This window comes from Gobio gobio, assembly GCF_949357685.1.
Source record: "Gobio gobio genome assembly, chromosome: 3".
NCBI lineage: Eukaryota > Metazoa > Chordata > Actinopteri > Cypriniformes > Gobionidae > Gobio > Gobio gobio.
This window is the reverse complement of record NC_137099.1, coordinates 39,978,448-39,995,944: the sequence shown is the minus strand read 5'-3', so window position 1 is coordinate 39,995,944 and position 17,497 is coordinate 39,978,448. Positions and strand designations below refer to the sequence as shown.

General features: G+C 40.3%; 1 protein-coding gene across 1 annotated transcript in view; it reads left to right on the top strand.

Annotated features, from left to right (window-relative positions):
• Nucleotides 1-6,529, top strand: part of nr3c2 (nuclear receptor subfamily 3, group C, member 2) — a 110,093-nt gene extending 103,564 nt beyond the window's left edge. Inside the window, exons 8-9 of the mRNA XM_079812008.1 lie at nucleotides 1,355-1,512; nucleotides 2,798-6,529. Of these exons, the coding sequence (XP_079668134.1) occupies nucleotides 1,355-1,512; nucleotides 2,798-2,953 (314 nt within the window). The 3' untranslated portion in view covers nucleotides 2,954-6,529. The remainder of the gene's footprint in view (nucleotides 1-1,354; nucleotides 1,513-2,797) is intronic.
• Nucleotides 6,530-17,497: the final 10,968 nt, after the last annotated feature.

Sequence of the window (17,497 nt, the reverse complement as noted above, 5' to 3'; positions counted from 1 at the left end):
ATGCAATTTTACAGTGTTGCCATTACAAAGTTTAAACAGAAGATTTAGTACTTTTATAATATTGTAAGCTTTACATTTCTGCTTTTAAAACCTCCAAAGAATTGCCTCGTTTATACCATTTAAAGTGCATCACCATTAACTTGATTTATGCTTTTTTTTTTTTAGAAAAAGAGGGACAGTTATTTTTTGTGGTAACCAACATTACGCAATGTTGATTGACCTTAATTTTATTGAACTCTCTGCATCTCCGCATCCGAAGTTGTTGCTATCAATAGCATCAGTTTTATGTTAATCTACAGAACAGTGCATTAATCAGTGTACCGACTCATTGTCTCCTCGCATGCGGCAAAGCTCTTTAACTGACTCTTCCTGTCAGATATTTTAACAAAATGACAGACTCTACTGGCAGAAGAATGTATTTCTTTTGACAAGACACCAATTAGCGTGGCATAACCATCCCACTTTTTATTCACTGGGGCTCTAAATGGCAGCTTGTGGCTAATGAGGCTGGATGTGGGTCAGTGGGAGAGGAGAAAACAAGGGGAGGTGAGCTAAGTCGAGAGCTTTAAGCATCCTGGAGACCTTCTTGTTGTAATTTGGTAATGTTAACAAAATGTGTAATCTTTTTAGTTAGTTCCGTGGTAAGAATTAGGAACATGTTTGTGCCTTAAGGCTACACTGAGTATTATTAAATGATGTTGGTTCTTGCATCTTAATAAAAAGGTTTTTTTTTTTTTTTTTAATTAAAAGTTTTCCATAATTATCACTACAACATTAAAGGGGCCGCTAGGTAATTGCTTTTTTAGCATGTACTGCTTTGTCTGCAAAAATTGATTGTTATTATCAAAATCACATTGAGACAAACAGAAATGAAACAATTAAATTAGCCAGTCAGTGGGATGCAACAAAATTACTAATTTCATCAGAAAAGACGTTATTTGCATGTTGAAAGATGGGTAGAATGAGGGTGAGGACGAGCCGTTTCTTTTTCAGCTGTCCAGAAGCTGTATGTCACTTCACGTGGTTGGCTGTAGGCCATAAGTGCACTTGTTCTCTACAGGATAGGAGAGAATTACTCCCTTCAACCTGAATGAGATTCTATCTCTCATCTGCCAAAAGTGAAAGTACTTTTCAGTACTTAGATTGAGTTAATCCTGAATAACTTTACACAAGGGAACATTAATCACCTGAGAAGGTAGTTTGCGAGACAGACAGATTAGATGGAATGATGAATAAAAGAGACAGACTGACAGACAGACAGAAAGATGCAACTTAAAGGAAGTACTGTTGTTTTACTCACTATATAGCGAGTACTGGCCACTGTTACAAAGTGACATCCTTTTTTTACTGACAGTGCCCAAAGATGGTCTGAAGAACCAAGGGGCATTTGAGGAGATGCGGGTGAATTACATCAAGGAGCTCCGCCGTTCAGTTGGGAAAGCCACTAACAATTCTGGCCAGACATGGCAGCGCTTCTTCCAGCTCACCAAGCTATTGGATGCCATGCATGAAGTAAGTTGAAACACTCTCCTGTTATTGGCTAATAGATCAAAGTCAGATGCAAATCTGCTTTAATTATCCAGAGTAAGCTCATTGGTCTTTCACAATGGTTCCCTTAAAATTCATTCATACACATCTAGAAATTCTAACTATACCACCCTATACTAATACATGTCATGCAAGAAACACCTCATCGGATTTCCATAAGATCTGTCATAATTAGGCTGTTTAATTTTAAATATTATTCAAGCAAAGCAGTTTTAAGGTTCTTGATTTGAACATGAGAAACATGATATAAAATAGGGATTTTCCAACTTTATAGTTAGTTTGCATAGTTAGTTGTTCTTGAAGAAGCATGAGAATATAAAAAAAAAAAAAATGACTGCTTTGTATTTTGATTGCACTAAAGCCACAAGAAATGATCAAATCCTGAATTTGTATTATTGTCAAAAAATGAAGGCTGTTAATGGGATTCAAATAGGTTGTGATTAATCTCATGATTTATGATAAGATACATTTTTGCACTAAACATATTTTATATCTTAAGTTCACATCCTTTGGGCCCATGGACCTCAATTTGAAAACCCCCCAGCATTTATAGACTTTGTTTCTAGTGGTAGAACTCATCCGTTTTATTTTAATAGTATCTGTAGTAAGCGCAGACCCCATTCTGACTAAAATATGAACATATACATACCTAAAGCTCTTCTTATATAAATCAAATATCTCAAATTTGTCCATAAAAAAAATCTGAATGAACTGATATTTAGGTATCCACAAGAAGTGACTCACACATGTTTATGTGATTTGTGATTATAAGCTGAAATGTTTCAAATCACTGGATGTTAAAATATTACAGCTGTAGATTATTAAAGAGTTATGTCAAGTATGCATTCAAATGAAAAACTGCCATCCTTCATATTGCCACTGAGAGATGAGAGCCGCAGTTCATTTCTGAGAGCTGTTCATTTCTAATCACTTTTTGCACTGCTGCCAGCTCAACATTTTGTAATAGCACACAAAAGTGCTGGAAAAGATGTTTTGAATTGCACTTGAGGGCGAAGAACACTTGACAGCAGTGTTGATTTATTAATTTGTAAGATGAAGAGAAACAAGTTCTGCCTAAAAGCGCTTTGGTCAGTTAGACGGTGTCTCCATAAATGAGCTCAGCTGCTCTACTGTCTTGTGTTCTTTTCTAATGCATCAATACATGTTTACCCAGACTCATGTTTCACCAGCACATTAATGATAAGCGCTGTCATTTTGAATTAAATATGAAGTGTTTCTCTCTTTACAGCTTGTGGGGAGCCTGTTGGACTTTTGTTTCTACACTTTCCGTGAATCCCAGGCTCTGAAGGTCGAGTTTCCAGAGATGCTGGTGGAAATTATCAGTGATCAGATACCAAAGGTGGAGTCAGGCCTAACACACACCCTCTTCTTTCATAAGAAATGACTGAAAGCTTGCAAAAGGAGGGAAAAATGAAGGATCAAATGAGAGGGAAAACAGAGGACACCCAGCCCTCAGAGAGCGAAAAAGAGCAAGCCCGCTATGCACAAAGCAAGGCGTAACGAGAGGCTTGGTTTAAAGCCATATAAGGCTTGCGTAGTGAGGGAAGGCAAAGAGTGATCTCTGTACCCGGCCAACAGAGAAGAACTCATATTTCATGTGACAGTGCGTTTCTTACCCCCAAAGACAATGCTGACAATGTTCTATATGGATATGAAGCCATATTCTTTGGTAAAGCTATAGTGCACAGTCACATGTGAATACATCACACACACGGTAATATGGGCCCACATACTAGACATATCCTTGACTCCCAAACCTGTCAATCAGCCAGTAAATGCCATTGCATTCATATGTAACTCGAACTAAATTTGGCACTCGTAAAAATTAGAGATTCAGGAATAAAACCGCTCTTTATAGCTGGTTAAGAATTATGTCCACAATTTTAAATTCAATTTGGGTGTTTGCAAAGATGAAATGAAAAGGACATATTCCAAGGGCTACAATACATTGAATTAAGCTGAATTGTGACTAATTAGTGCAAAAATGTTATTGTAGAAAGAATCAAACCTAAATTTATCTGCAAAAATGGCATCAATGTATATTTTGATGACTTGAAGTGTTTACATAGAGAGAACTGGCCACGCTGATGGAGTGCTGTGGTGGCCTGATGATTGATAAGCTGAAAAATGGCAGCTCGACAAAAATGCTATTGGATAGGAGAAATAATCTTTTTTTTTTTTTACTTTTGCAATACAGCGAATACTATGGCTCGTCTTGTAAAAAACTAAGCTCACACAGACAAACATGCCACATTTTGTGTGCGAGCTAGGACTGTAGCAAATTTAGTCAATTGTACCCAAGCTGTTACTAAACCAGCTCCCTTTTGACGTTAAGGAAAATACAGTACTAATTTACAGTTCCAGAAGAGAAAAGCATTTTATACGATTGTAAAGTTTTTCTTTTATTTCAAAGAATCAATCCAGCTAGAAGCCATTTTCTAACAAGGTGCTTCTGTTTTCTTAACGTAAAAAGTAGACGATTTTCAGTAGCAGCACATGTACAGTTAGATACCGTATGGGATTAATCAGCTTTTTTGAAGCATACAGCTTTCATATTAGTGAACAACAATAACAGTAACCTGCTCATAAACACACAATATACGTGTATCTTATGATTATAATTTTTGCTTGTAGGCATATTTTTCAAACGTTGTACATAGGAAGTTTTTGTTAAACCACCTTGCAATTAAAACCTGGCTATTTTTGGGAAAATAGCAGTTGACTTGAGAGTACTTGAGTGAATTGTATCTAAAAAAGGAATTTGGACCACTGTTTTATGTTTCATAACCCCACTGTGCTACTGATGGAATCAAAAGAGGTACCGCTTGTTCTGAAATGCTGTGAGTATGAGGACAATGAAGGTTTGTGTTTGTTTTGTGCATTTGTGTGCGTGTATTTGTTTTTCTGTTTCTCTCAGATTTCTCAAAGGCACAGGAAAGCTTTATTTTTGAGAGGGCATTGTTGGTTTTTTTCTGTGATAGGATTAGTATGATCCTATTGCCTGATTTTGATTTGCACAGACACGATAATGTGATAATTGGGATATTAGATGTTCTGCTAATGTGTTGGTTATGTAATGTGCTTTGGGGGTGGGTGGGTGTCAGTTTGGAACTGGAAAGGTCCAATAACTTTTGATGTTTGCCTTTGTGATGTAGCTGGTTGGTGGTAAGCGACTGTTGGAGGTAAAAAAAAGAAAAAAAAATCCTACTTATAATAGTTCAAAAAGAACAAAATCAATCAATCTGTGGTACCCAGGCAAATCCCATCACCGACCTGTCAATACACTGTATGTTGAAAGTTTTTGATGGACCTAAAACTAAATGTTGCAAAGGTATTTACAGTAGTCTCTTTTTTCCCAACCTTTCCCTTTTTTAAATACACAGATATATAAATATAAAAGAATAAATGTTAAAAAGTTCATAGGATGTGAAGTATTTTTGAGAGATTCTATTTTGCTGGACACAATATATTAGTAATTTGTCTAAAAAGAGTATATGAGATCTTTTGTAAAGTGAAATGTTTATGCATGCTTTTTGAAAAGATGTTTACAGTGTATTTAAGAAGGGAAACTTGTGCCTTTTTTCTCACAAAAGTTACCATTTTACAGTATCTATTGTAAATAAATCAGTGAATTATTATGTTGAGTTGTATGGAACGTTTCTATATTAAATATTTGTTGAGCATTGGGATGAAGTTCACACATTTCCCCATTAACAGTTACTGACTGCCCATAGTCAATCAGAATCCAGAGCAAGACCCAGAGAGCATGATGGATATACATCACAGCAAGAGAGAATTGTTTACTCCCTGAATGTCACTAACTTTAAACTTGTCATTTTGGCCTGTAGTAATGTGAACTAATTGTATGTTTTTGTTTTTTCCCCCCATCACTTCGCCAACAAAATGTTTTTTTTTTTTAAAAACACGCACACACAACATAGTGCTCAGTACAGAGGTTAGCTATATTATGTTGAAAAGAGAAGTACTTGTGGTTGCCAAAAAAAAATTAAAATCCCAGAATCTTTAAAGATTTCTTTAAAATAAATATAAACATCAAAATCAAACCAAGAAAAAAACATTGAAACAGAACTCTTAGTTTTGCAAAGTTAGAAGATATTTTTTTCATCAGTGTTTCACAAGTTATTGATGTCTTGTGAACTAGCAATTCTCTATATTATTATTATTTATACAGTATGTGAAAATATATGGAATTTTTAGAAGAGTATAAAAACAATTACTTTTATGTAAGAAAATCCTAAAGACAGAACTAGGGCAGGGAGCACAACTAAACCTGAACAGCCTGATATGAATTCAGATGTCTATCAGAAACTTAAGAGAATATAGATTGCCTTGCGTGTCGCAGCATGTTTGCAATTTGTGTTACTCCATCACCAAATGATGAAGCTTGAAATACGAAAAGTTGGTGTGGATCCACGGGATGCTTTTTACTTCAGCTTTGACAAGACTTTTTAGATGTGTTTCTGGGGAGCCTAACATGTAAAACTATGCATTTGTACAAATCACATTACCACCAAGCAGCACCTTTGTGCAAAATAAGGGCAAAGCATGGTCAAGGTAACCAATATGTTTGAACAGAATAAAATGCAGCTTACTAGTGAAAACCCACAGATCACATCTTGTGTTTGAACATTAACACTCATGTGTTAATGGATATTGATTTTTCTTTATTTTTGGGATAAACCTGAATCTGTACATTGTTTAAAGTGACAAAGCCATATCTCTTTTGAGACAAGAGCATTTCCTGTTCATATTTAGATTTTTTTTTTTTAATCAGTGCTTTGTACAATACTTGTTAGCAAATCTCTTCAGTACAGAAATATTCAACATGAGCATAAGACAGATGCAATTAGTTCCTCTAAAATGTATATCTTGTTGCAAATCTTGCCATAACCGTGTTTGCAGAAACATCAAGGGATTCCAATAAACCTGTTAACAATTAATTACTGTGCCCTCTTTCTTTCAGGAATTGGTGTTAATTCTGCTGTACATTTCAGTGTATGTATAACTTCACAAATGTATTTGATTGCATTAGCATTAGAGTATTTTAATTTACTGATGAAATGTACTGTAAGTTTTATTTTGATATACTTGAAATTAATTAATCACCAGCATCACTTCTACACAGTTTGGTAATCTGTTCAGGGTTAACTCAGGGGCAGCTTACAAAATTCATGCTTTTGTATTGCTTTTTTTGTGCAACTCCCAGTGAAAAGATTCAAAAATTTCAGACACGGTGGATCTTGTCAGAAGGTGTGCGGGACCATTATCTCAGCAGAAAGTATTTTTCCATCAGCCACTCACTAACTTCCTCTGATTCTTGAACAACTATGTAAATGACAAAAAATCTGCCACAAGAATTGGCTAGTGGGTACCAATTTATTGTGAACAGTTTTACACTTTTACACTGATAATAAGAACAGAGAATAAACAATACTTTTACACCATTCATTATTTAATGGTAATTTATACATATGCTGATATATTTTAGCTGGAACTTGGATCTATCAATCGGTTGCTGGTTGGATGGAGAAAGATATGAATGGGAGCTTGCAGTCTATTTTAAAAAAAAAGAGGTGGGATTATGCAGATTAAATAATTGGAGAAGTTCGGCATACGTCACCAGAAAAGTCTGTTAACGAGTCAATGCATTAGTTTGCGATAGTCTTTCTTCCACATTGTGACGCATAGTAATTGAGGACAATAATAGAAAACAATTTTCAAAAGTATATATTTGTTTTGTGTGCACATTACAATGTATGTGGTGAATAAGTACTATGTTTGTTATTAAATTGATGGGGTATTTATTTTTATTATTTTGGTTTTGACATTTCTATTGTTCAACAAATCACATTAATTTGTCCATGTTAGGTGTCCAATCAGTGCTCTAGGTTAAGGTGAAGGGGCGGGAAGTATGGAGAGCAGAGGTTAACTAGGAAGGAGGAGGAAAGCACAAGGTAGATGAATGTACAATCATCTGGTGTCATATTGTTTCACAAAAATATAGAGTAAACAATGCTGTAATGTGTTACAATTGTGTCTGTAGTTAGTGTTAGCGTCAAAACAATGGAAACTTATACTACAGAGATGGGTAAGGATGATTTCTCCATGAAACATTCCTGGTTGTGTTTATCCCAGCCACCGTATACTAATACAGCAAATTAACTCTTTACAGAGACTGAAAAGTGTCTACCTTGATCAGATGATTGTGTTCGGTTGACGAGTCGTCAGCGCAAAATATTTGTGGTAGTTTCAGAGGACGATGATTCCAGAGTTAACGCGAGTGCTCGGAATGCCTTTGGTCCTGAGGAAATAATTATACGCCTTAGGGCTGGGCGATATGGAGCAAAAAATATATCTCGATATATTTTGCTATATCTCGATATACGATATATATCTCGATATCTTTACAGGAAAAATAACCCCCAAAAACTACTGCAAAAACAAATATGCCAAATACCACAAAGTCTTTTTTTTTTATTTAAGTGCAAAGAGGTAGGCAGTTCATGTAGGAACAAAGTAGGGATGCAACAATACAGTTAGTCCACGGTTCAATACATACCTCGTTTTTTTTTACCACGGTTTTCGGTTCGGTTCGGTTCTGATGGCTAGTCTTCTAGATTTTTGCTATTCTATTCTTAGCCGAACAGCAAGAGCTTAAGGAGGAAAAAATACTATTTTTTTTTATTGCAATACTCTTTCTTTATTTTACTTACTAGACTTGAAAAACCTTACTTAAACTTAAAACTTTACTTTTAAAAAACCTTGTACACATTCCTAGTGTACTGTATAATATAAAATAAATATACATTTATAAAGATTTACACTGGCAGCTCAGAGCTGTACAGCAGCATATTAGTATGAAATTGAATTAATAAATGTAAAAATAAAACACTACATAGACTTCCCTATAAAATATACATTGATTCTTATTAAAGCTACTGTATTAGTTTTTCAGTCAAGAGCCGTGAGTGATTTTGTCTTTGTCTTGTTATTTTATTAACCACTAAAGGAATAGTTCACTCAAAAATGAAAATTCTGTCATTGATTACTCACGCTCAAGTTGTTTTAAACCTGAATAAAGTTCTTTCTTCTGTTGGACATAACATATATTTTGAAGCATATTGGAAACCAAACAGTTGCTGGTCCCCATTGTATGAAATAATAATATGGATGTCAATCGCTACTATCAGCTGTTCAACAGAAGAAATTAATACAGGTTTGGAACAACATTAGAGTGAGTAAATAATGACATCATTTTAGAGTGAACTGTCCCTTTAAGGACAAGCGGCAGCGTGTTCACTAGGCTGCACTGCTGTCAATTTAAGACTTTCACGCATCTAATATACAAACACACGCCGATTTTACTTTCACTTTAGACATAACCGACTGTGTTTATGTTAACCTTGTGTGTATTTGACAGTATTAGCGCAGTAAGATTTAGTCCAGTAATCACTTATTTGACAGGCTTTTAGTGCGCGCGCTCGGGAAAGCGCATGGTGCCCTACGCGCAAGGCTTTAAAACGCATGCAAATAATGAATTCTCATTCAAAAATAAAACAACTCATATCAAGGGCATAGTAAGTAACCTTCTCCAGCAAGCAAGCCGCTCTCTCTCCGTAGTGTACAGTCGCGGGAGTTCGTCTCGCAAAGTAATGCCGCCTAGGTAACTTAAACTGTATCTTGGATCAAGTGTTTGAGAACCAACTGTCGGCATTCATGGCAGTAGACATCTGTCTGCTGTTCGTCCGACGCCTTAACCGAGGTATCTCCATATAATGGAGCCAGTTGTTTTTAAGACGAGTTCTGGAACAAAAGCAAGGAGGCGGGGGGCGAGCGAGCGGGGGCGAGCACAGCACAGAGAAGGCAAACAAGCAAAGTGGCGGGATCAGAATTAAATATAAACAATATATCGATATATACGATATGTCTAAATCCATATCGTGTTTAAAAAATATCTTGATATATTTTGAATATCGAGATATCGCCCACCCCTAATACGCCTTCCCTATTGTAATAGCCCCAAAAAATGGAAGTGTAAGAATGTGCATAGACTATCGCATACTTAATGCTCAAACAGTGCCTGACCAGTATACTACTCCCTGCATTGATGATGCATTTGACCTGTTTGTCAGGGACTAGATGGTTTTCAGTCCTTGACCTCAGAAATGGCTATTACCAAATTAAGCCACTCCCCAAAACGTAGGGGAGAAGGGAAAAAAGGCCTTTATATGCCCCCTTTGGTTCTATCAGTTCAAGTGTATACCACAGGGCTTGATTGAAAAAGCTGTTGGTGATATGAACCAGCTTCAGGTCCTTGTCTACCTGGATGACCTAATTGTCTTTGGAAAGTTGTTGAAAGAACATAAGGAAAGACTTCTAAAGGTCCTGGACAGATTAGTGGAAGTGGGGTTAAAAGTGTCATTGGACAAATGCCAATTCTGCCAGACCAAAGTGAAGTATGTAGGACATATAGTATCTGCCGAAGGCATTGCAGCAGACCCTGACAAGTTCAAGGTTGTCTATCTATGGACAGTTGTCTATCTATGGACAGAAATCTATGGCCGAGCTGACAAATGTCCAAAATAATTATGTTGTCCTGAGTAAAGTAATTAAAGCATTGAAGCAAGGGACATAGCCTAATGATGTGAAAGTGAATTCGGTCTCATAAAAACGTGAGAATAGGCTTGTAATGAAAGGTTTGCTTTACCGAAACAAGAAATATCCCAGCTTGTTACATGATGACATGGGTCATCTGGGTGTAGAAAGAACCACAGATCTCTTCAGGAGTAGATTCTACTGGCCCAAAATGTCTTGAATAATACATAAAGAATTGTGGGGAGTGCCTTACTCACAAAACACTGTGCAATAAAGCAGTTCTTTTGTATCAAATTACCATCAGTGGAGCGATGGATCTAGTCTGCATAGATTTCCTCTTGCTTGAGCCTGACTCAAATGGAATAAGTATCTTAATAAAATCTTGGAGGTCACATATCATTTTACAAGGTACGTCCAGATGTTTTCCCTTAAGGAATCTGACGGCTTGCACAGTAGCAAAGATCTTAGTGGACAAGTACTATGACTTGCCCACAAGTATCCATTCCGACCAAGGGCATGACTTTGAGAGTCATTTAAATAAAAGAGCTCTTGCTACTCTTGGGCATCCGCAAATCATGTACCACTCCATATCATTCACAAGGTGACGCTCAGCCCAAGAGGTTTAATCGCACCTTGTTCTCAATGTTGGGAACCTTGGGACGTGAGAAAATGAATCAGCATGAGGGCATGTGGGTTATCTGGTTTATGACTATAACAGCACAAAATGTGACACTACATGGTACTGTCCTTCAAAATTTTCAGGAGGGAAGCAAGACTCCCTGTTGATCTTTGTTTTCAAACATCTGCTGATGGAACAGAGGAAAGACAACATTCTCAGTATGTTGCCAAGCTGATAAGATATCTAAAAGAAGCTTATTAACTAGCCTCAGAAGCTTCAAACAAAGTACACAAACGAAATGAGAAAACATTTGACAGCAGAGTGAGATTCCAGACTGAGAGGAAAAGTTTTGTGCCATGCGTTGTGGTTGACAAAATGCCCAACTTACCAGTGTATAAGGCAAAACCTAAGCACGGTAGAGGAGTCAAAACTATTCAGCTTTGATGCTGGGGACCCTTTGGTCCAAAACACACAAACAGTTGTACAGATCTGTGGACATAGTCATCTAATAGCCTAACAGGACAAAGCAGATTATTTCTTTCCTGGTCCGAATCTTGGAATGGAGGAGGACAGAAGGCCTGTAGAAAAATAGATCTAGCCACATTAGTGGGGACCTTACCCTGGTCAAATCCACTTGAGCCTGGCCGAACCTTCTCCATACTTGCTCCACCACCTCGGGTCGGAGCCTCCATTCCCTGGTGCCGCCGCCCGTCTCCATGTCTGCTCCTTGGTTTTGGCACCCAGGGATGTAGGTTGCCTTGAGTAAAAGCAACTTTCCCTGGGACCACAGGAGGATTTGATGTGCCAGTTTGCAGAGTGGAGACAAGCACAAACCCCCTGGTGATTTATGTAGGTGACCACCGATGTGTTGTTTGAGCAGACAAGTACATGGTGGCCCCTGAGGTCTGGAAGGAAATTCTTGAGAGCAAGAAAGACAGCCATCATTTCTGGACAGTTGATGTGCCAGGATAGATGGTGTCCCCTCCACAGACTGTGAGTCGAGCGATAGCCCCCCATCCTGTCAGGGGTGGATACGCCGTTAGCATCTTGCCACCACTGCAGGGGTCTCATGTACAACTGGCCAAAAGGTATCACGTTGGACGCTGCCATCAGACCCAACAGTCTCTGAAACCATTTGACAGTATGTGACTGGTCTAGCTTTAATCGGTTTACTGCTGAGAGGATTGATTCGATGCGTGCAGGTGAAAGACACCCTTGCATTATGGTTGAATCCCAAACAATGCCTAGAAAAGTGGTTCCTCTCGAGGCTAGCCTCTGGTGTTTTTTGAGCAACCAATTTGATGCCCTGAAGTGGCGCATTGGCAGGAAACAACCGAACTGGTAGGTCTGAAACCCTCCTCAGAGGAGGCAAGCATCCCAGTGCCGCTATGGTTCCGGGCGGACACTGAGATATGTGCTTTCTGGAGACTGCTGCGCCCTGAAGCACACAAGGTGGCAGGGTTGGCAGAACAGCCATAAGGAAGCTCTTATCTTTCTTCTTTATAGCACTGAGATTTAACCATAAGTGCCTCTCTGTGGCCTCTCCGGAGAGAAAAGATCTGCGGCCCGACGCACACTGATCAAGTCCCCATTCGCATTCAGGTCTCCTAACACATCCGCCTGGTAGGGCAGCCTGACCAGACGCTGCATAAGCTTTGCCCACCAAAGCTGATGTGGTTCTAACTGGTTTGGTGGGCAGTGTCAGGGTCTTTAGGGACAATGCCGACTGAGGGGAGAGATAGCTAGCTAGCATCTCTTCCGACCTTAGGCATCACCCCATAACCGTGTCCTTTGTGGCCAACTATAGAGGAGTAGTGAGATGTTTGTGCACGGGGAACTCTTTAGGCGAGTTTTAAAACGGTAGGCCACGACGCGGAGGTTGTGCTCGTGAGGGCAGGAAGCGTTCATCTAATTTACTTTTTGGACGGACTTCCTGCTTCTCAGCTGGCCAGTCAATGTTTAATCTGGCGACAACGCGAGACACAACCTCCACCAGTTCCTCATACACTGGAGATAGTGAGATGGCTGGTCCTCAACTTCTCCAGCGCTTCTTCAATGCTTTCAACATTCAACTCCTCAGAGCTGGATATATGAAGCACCAGTGCCTCACCCAATGCGGAAGGAACCATAGTGCGTGTTTCCGGACATTAGGAAAAGGCACTGGGTCTATCAGGTGAGGGCTGAGATAGGACTGGGAAACCCCTCTGAAAGACCCATTTGCGATCCCCATGATGTAGATCGCCGCTGTGCCTCGGCAGCAGCGGGACTGGTACCGTGGGGAATGCTAGCATGAGCGCTCTCCTCAAAGAGCGCCAGGTGAGAGAAGATTGTTCGCAGTGGAAGCTGCTCATAGTGTGCACAGCCAGCACCCTCGAATGCTGACTGTGTGTGCTACTCTCCCAAAAAACAACATAAAGATCATGTAATGAAACGAGAGCAGGGATTAACACAGTCTAAACTGGTGCAGTTTGCTCACTGTGACTTTTTAACAAAACAACGTTGGTAGACAGACAATAAATATGACAAACGATTTCACATAGAGCGCTTGCTGAAACTAGTGCACACTGTTTGGGCATGTTTTATAGTTTCCTGGTTTGTGACGTCACATCTTGTCGCGCCACTGGACTGATTTCACATGTGCTTCACGACACAGTCACGCAGAGCGTTTCCCCAGGGTCAATTGACACAGCGCAAGTGGCCTTAAAAGGAAACTTTGATTAACAAATTAGTAAGTAATGTTTAGTCGAATGTGGTAGTTTACTATTAGCTAATCAATAACTACATACATATATATATATATATATATATATATATATATATATATATATATATATATATATATGTATATATATATGTATATGTATATATATATGTATATAATGTGTGTGTGTGTGTGTGTGTGTGTGTGTGTGTGTGTGTGTGTGTGTGTGTGTGTGTGTGTGTGTGTGTGTGTGTGTGTGTGTGGCATGAAACGTATGAGCATGTCCAGCACTCAATACTTAGTTGGGGCTTCTTTTGCCTGAATTACTGCAGCAATGCGGCGTGGCATGGAGTCGATCAGTCTGTGGCACTGCTCGGGTGTTATGAGAGCCCAGGTTGCTCTGATAGTGGCCTTCAGCTCTTCTGCACGGTTGCGTCTGGCATTTCACATCTTCCTCTTCACAATATCCCATTGATTTTCTATGGGGTTAAGGTCAGGCGAGTTTGCTGGCCAATTAAGAACAGTGCAGGTGCCAAGTCCTATTGGAAAATGAAATCTGCATCTCCGTAAAGTTGGTCAGCAGCAGGAAGCATGAAGTGCTCTAAAACTTCCTGGTATACGGCTGCGCTGACCTTGGACCACAGAAAACACAGTACAACACCTGCAGATGACATGGCACCCCAAACCATCACTGACTGTAGAAACTTTACACTGGACCTCAAGCAAAGTGGATTGTGTGCCTCTCCTCTCTTCCTCCAGACTCTGGGATCCTGATTTCCAAAGGAAATGCAAAATTTACTTTCATCAGAGAACATAACTTTGGATCACTTTTTGTCTTTATCCCAGGTGAGACGCTTTTGACGCTGTCGGTTGTTCAAGAGTGGCTTGACACAAGGAATGCGACAGCTGAAACCCATGTCTTGCATACCTCTGTGCGTAATGGTTCCTGAAGCACTGACTCCAGCTGCAGTCCACTCTTTGTGAATCTCCCCCACATTTTCGAATGATTTTTGTTTCACAATCCTCTCCAGGGTGCGGTTATCCCTATTGCTTGTACACTTTTTCTACTGCATCTTTTCCTTCCCTTCGCCTTTCTATTAATGTGCTTGGACACAGAGCTCTGTGAACAGCCAACCTCTTTTGCAATGACCTTTTGTGTCTTGCCCTCCTTGTGCAAGGGTGTCAATGGTCGTCTTTTGTACAACTGTCAAGTCAGCAGTCTTCCCCATGATTGTGTAGCCTACAGAACTAGACTGAGAGACCATTTAAAGGCCTTTGCAGGTGTTTTGAGTTAATTAGCTGATTAGAGTGTGGCACCAGGTGTTTTCAATATTGAACCTTTTCACAATATTCTAATTTTCTGAGATACTGAATTTGGGGATTTTCCTTAGTTGTCAGTTATGATCATCAAAATTAAAAGAAACAAACATTTGGAATATATCAGTCTGTGTGTAATGTATGAATATAATATACAAGTCTCACTTTTTGAATGGAATTAGTGAAATAAACGTTTTGATGATATTCTAATTATATGACCAGCACCTGTATATATATATATATATATATATATATATATATATATATATATATATATATATATATATATATATATATATATATATATATATATATATATATATATATATACACACACACTCACCTAAAGGATTATTAGGAACACCATACTAATACTGTGTTTGACCCCCTTTCGCCTTCAGAACTGCTTTAATTCTGCGTGGCATTGATTCAACAAGGTGCTGAAAGTATTCTTTAGAAATGTTAGCCCATACTGATAGGATAGCATCTTGCAGTTGATGGAGATTTGTGGGATGCACATCCAGGGCACGAAGCTCCAGTTCCACCACATCCCAAAGATGCTCTTTTGGGTTGAGATCTGGTGACTGTGGGGGCCATTTTAGTACAGTGAACTCATTGTCATGTTCAAGAAACCAATTTGAAATGATTCGCGCTTTATGACATGGTGGATTATCCTGCTGGAAGTAGCCATCAGAGGATGGGTACATGGTGGTCATAAAGGGATGGACATGGTCAGAAACAATGCTCAGGTAGGCCGTGGCATTTAAACGATGCCCAATTGGCACTAAGGTGCCTAAAGTGTGTCAAGAAAACATCCCCCACACCATTACACCACCACCAGCAGCCTGCACAGTGGTAACAAGGCATGATGGATCCATGTTCTCATTCTGTTTACGCCAAATTCTGACTCTACCATCTGAATGTCTCAACAGAAATCAAGACTCATCAGACCAGGCAACATTTTTCCATTCTTCAACTGTCCAATTTTGGTGAGCTCATGCAAATTGTAGCCTCTTTTTCCTATTTGTAGTGGAGATGAGTGGTACCCGGTGGGGTCTTCTGCTGTTGTAGCCCATCCGCCACAAGGTTGTGCGTGTTGTGGCTTCACAAATGCTTTGCGGCATACCTCGGTTGTAACGAGTGGTTATTTCAGTCAAAGTTGCTTTTTTATCAGCTTGAATCAGTCGGCCTATTCTCCTCTGACCTCTAGCATCAACAAGGCATTTTCGCCCACATGAATGCCGCATACTGGATGTTTTTTCCTTTTCACACCATTTTTTGTAAACCCTAGAAATGGTTGTGCGTGAAAATCCCAGTAACTGAGCAGATTGTGAAATACTCAGACCGGCCCGTCTGGCACCAACCATGCCACGCTCAAAATTGCTTAAATCACCTTTCTTTCTGACATTCAGTTTGGAGTTCAGGAGATTGTCTTGACCAGGACCACACCCCTAAATGTATTGAAGCAACGGCCATGTGATTGGTTGATTAGATAATTGCATTAATGAGAAATTTAACAGGTGTTCCTAGTAATCCTTTAGGTGAGTTATTTATCCATCCATCCATCCATCTTCTTCCGCTTATCCGGGGCCGGGTCGCGGGGGCAGCAGTCTAAGCAGAGATGCCCAGACTTCCCTCTCCCTAGACACTTCCTCTAGCTCTTCCGGGGGGACACCGAGGCGTTCCAAGGCCAGCCGGGAGACATAGTCCCTCCAGCGTGTTCTTGGTCTTCCCCGGGGCCTCCTCCCGGTTGGACATGCCCGAAACACCTTCCCGGGAAGGCGTTCAGGAGGCATCCGGAACAGATGCCCGAGCCACCTCAGCTGTCCCCTCTCGATGTGGAGGAGCAGCGGCTCTACTCCGAGTTCCTCCCGAGTGACTGAGCTTCTCACCCTATCTCTAAGCGAGCGCCCAGCCACCCTGCGGAGAAAGCTCATTTCGGCTGCCTGTATCCGGGATCTTGTCCTTTCGGTCATGACCCAAAGCTCATGACCATAGGTGAGAGTAGGAACGTAGATTGACCGGTAAATCGAGAGCTTCGCCTTACGGCTTAGCTCTTTCTTCACCACGACAGACCGGTACATCGACCGCATTACTGCAGAAGCTGCACCGATCCGTCTGTCAATCTCCCGTTCCATCCTCCCCTCACTCGTGAACAAGACCCCTAGATACTTGAACTCCTCCACTTGAGGCAGGAACTCTCCACCAACCTGAAGTGGGCAAGCCACCCTTTTCCGACTGAGGACCATGGCCTCGGATTTGGAGGTGCTGATCCCCATCCCAGCCGCTTCACACTCGGCTGCAAACCGTCCCAGTGCATGCTGAAGGTCCTGGTTAGAAGGGGCCAACACGACAACGTCATCCGCAAAGAGCAGAGACGAAACCGTGTGGTCCCCAAACCTGACACCCTCCGGCCCTTGGCTGCGCCTAGAAATTCTGTCCATAAAAATTATGAACAGAACCGGCGACAAAGGGCAGCCCTGCCGGAGTCCAACATGCACCGGGAACAAGTCTGACTTACTGCCGGCAATGCGGACCAAACTCCTGCTTCGGTCTGACAGCCCTCAGCAAAGGACCCCGGACCCCATATTCCCCCAGCACCCTCCACAGGACGCCGCGAGGGACACAGTCGAATGCCTTCTCCAAATCCACAAAACAAATGTGGACTGGTTGGG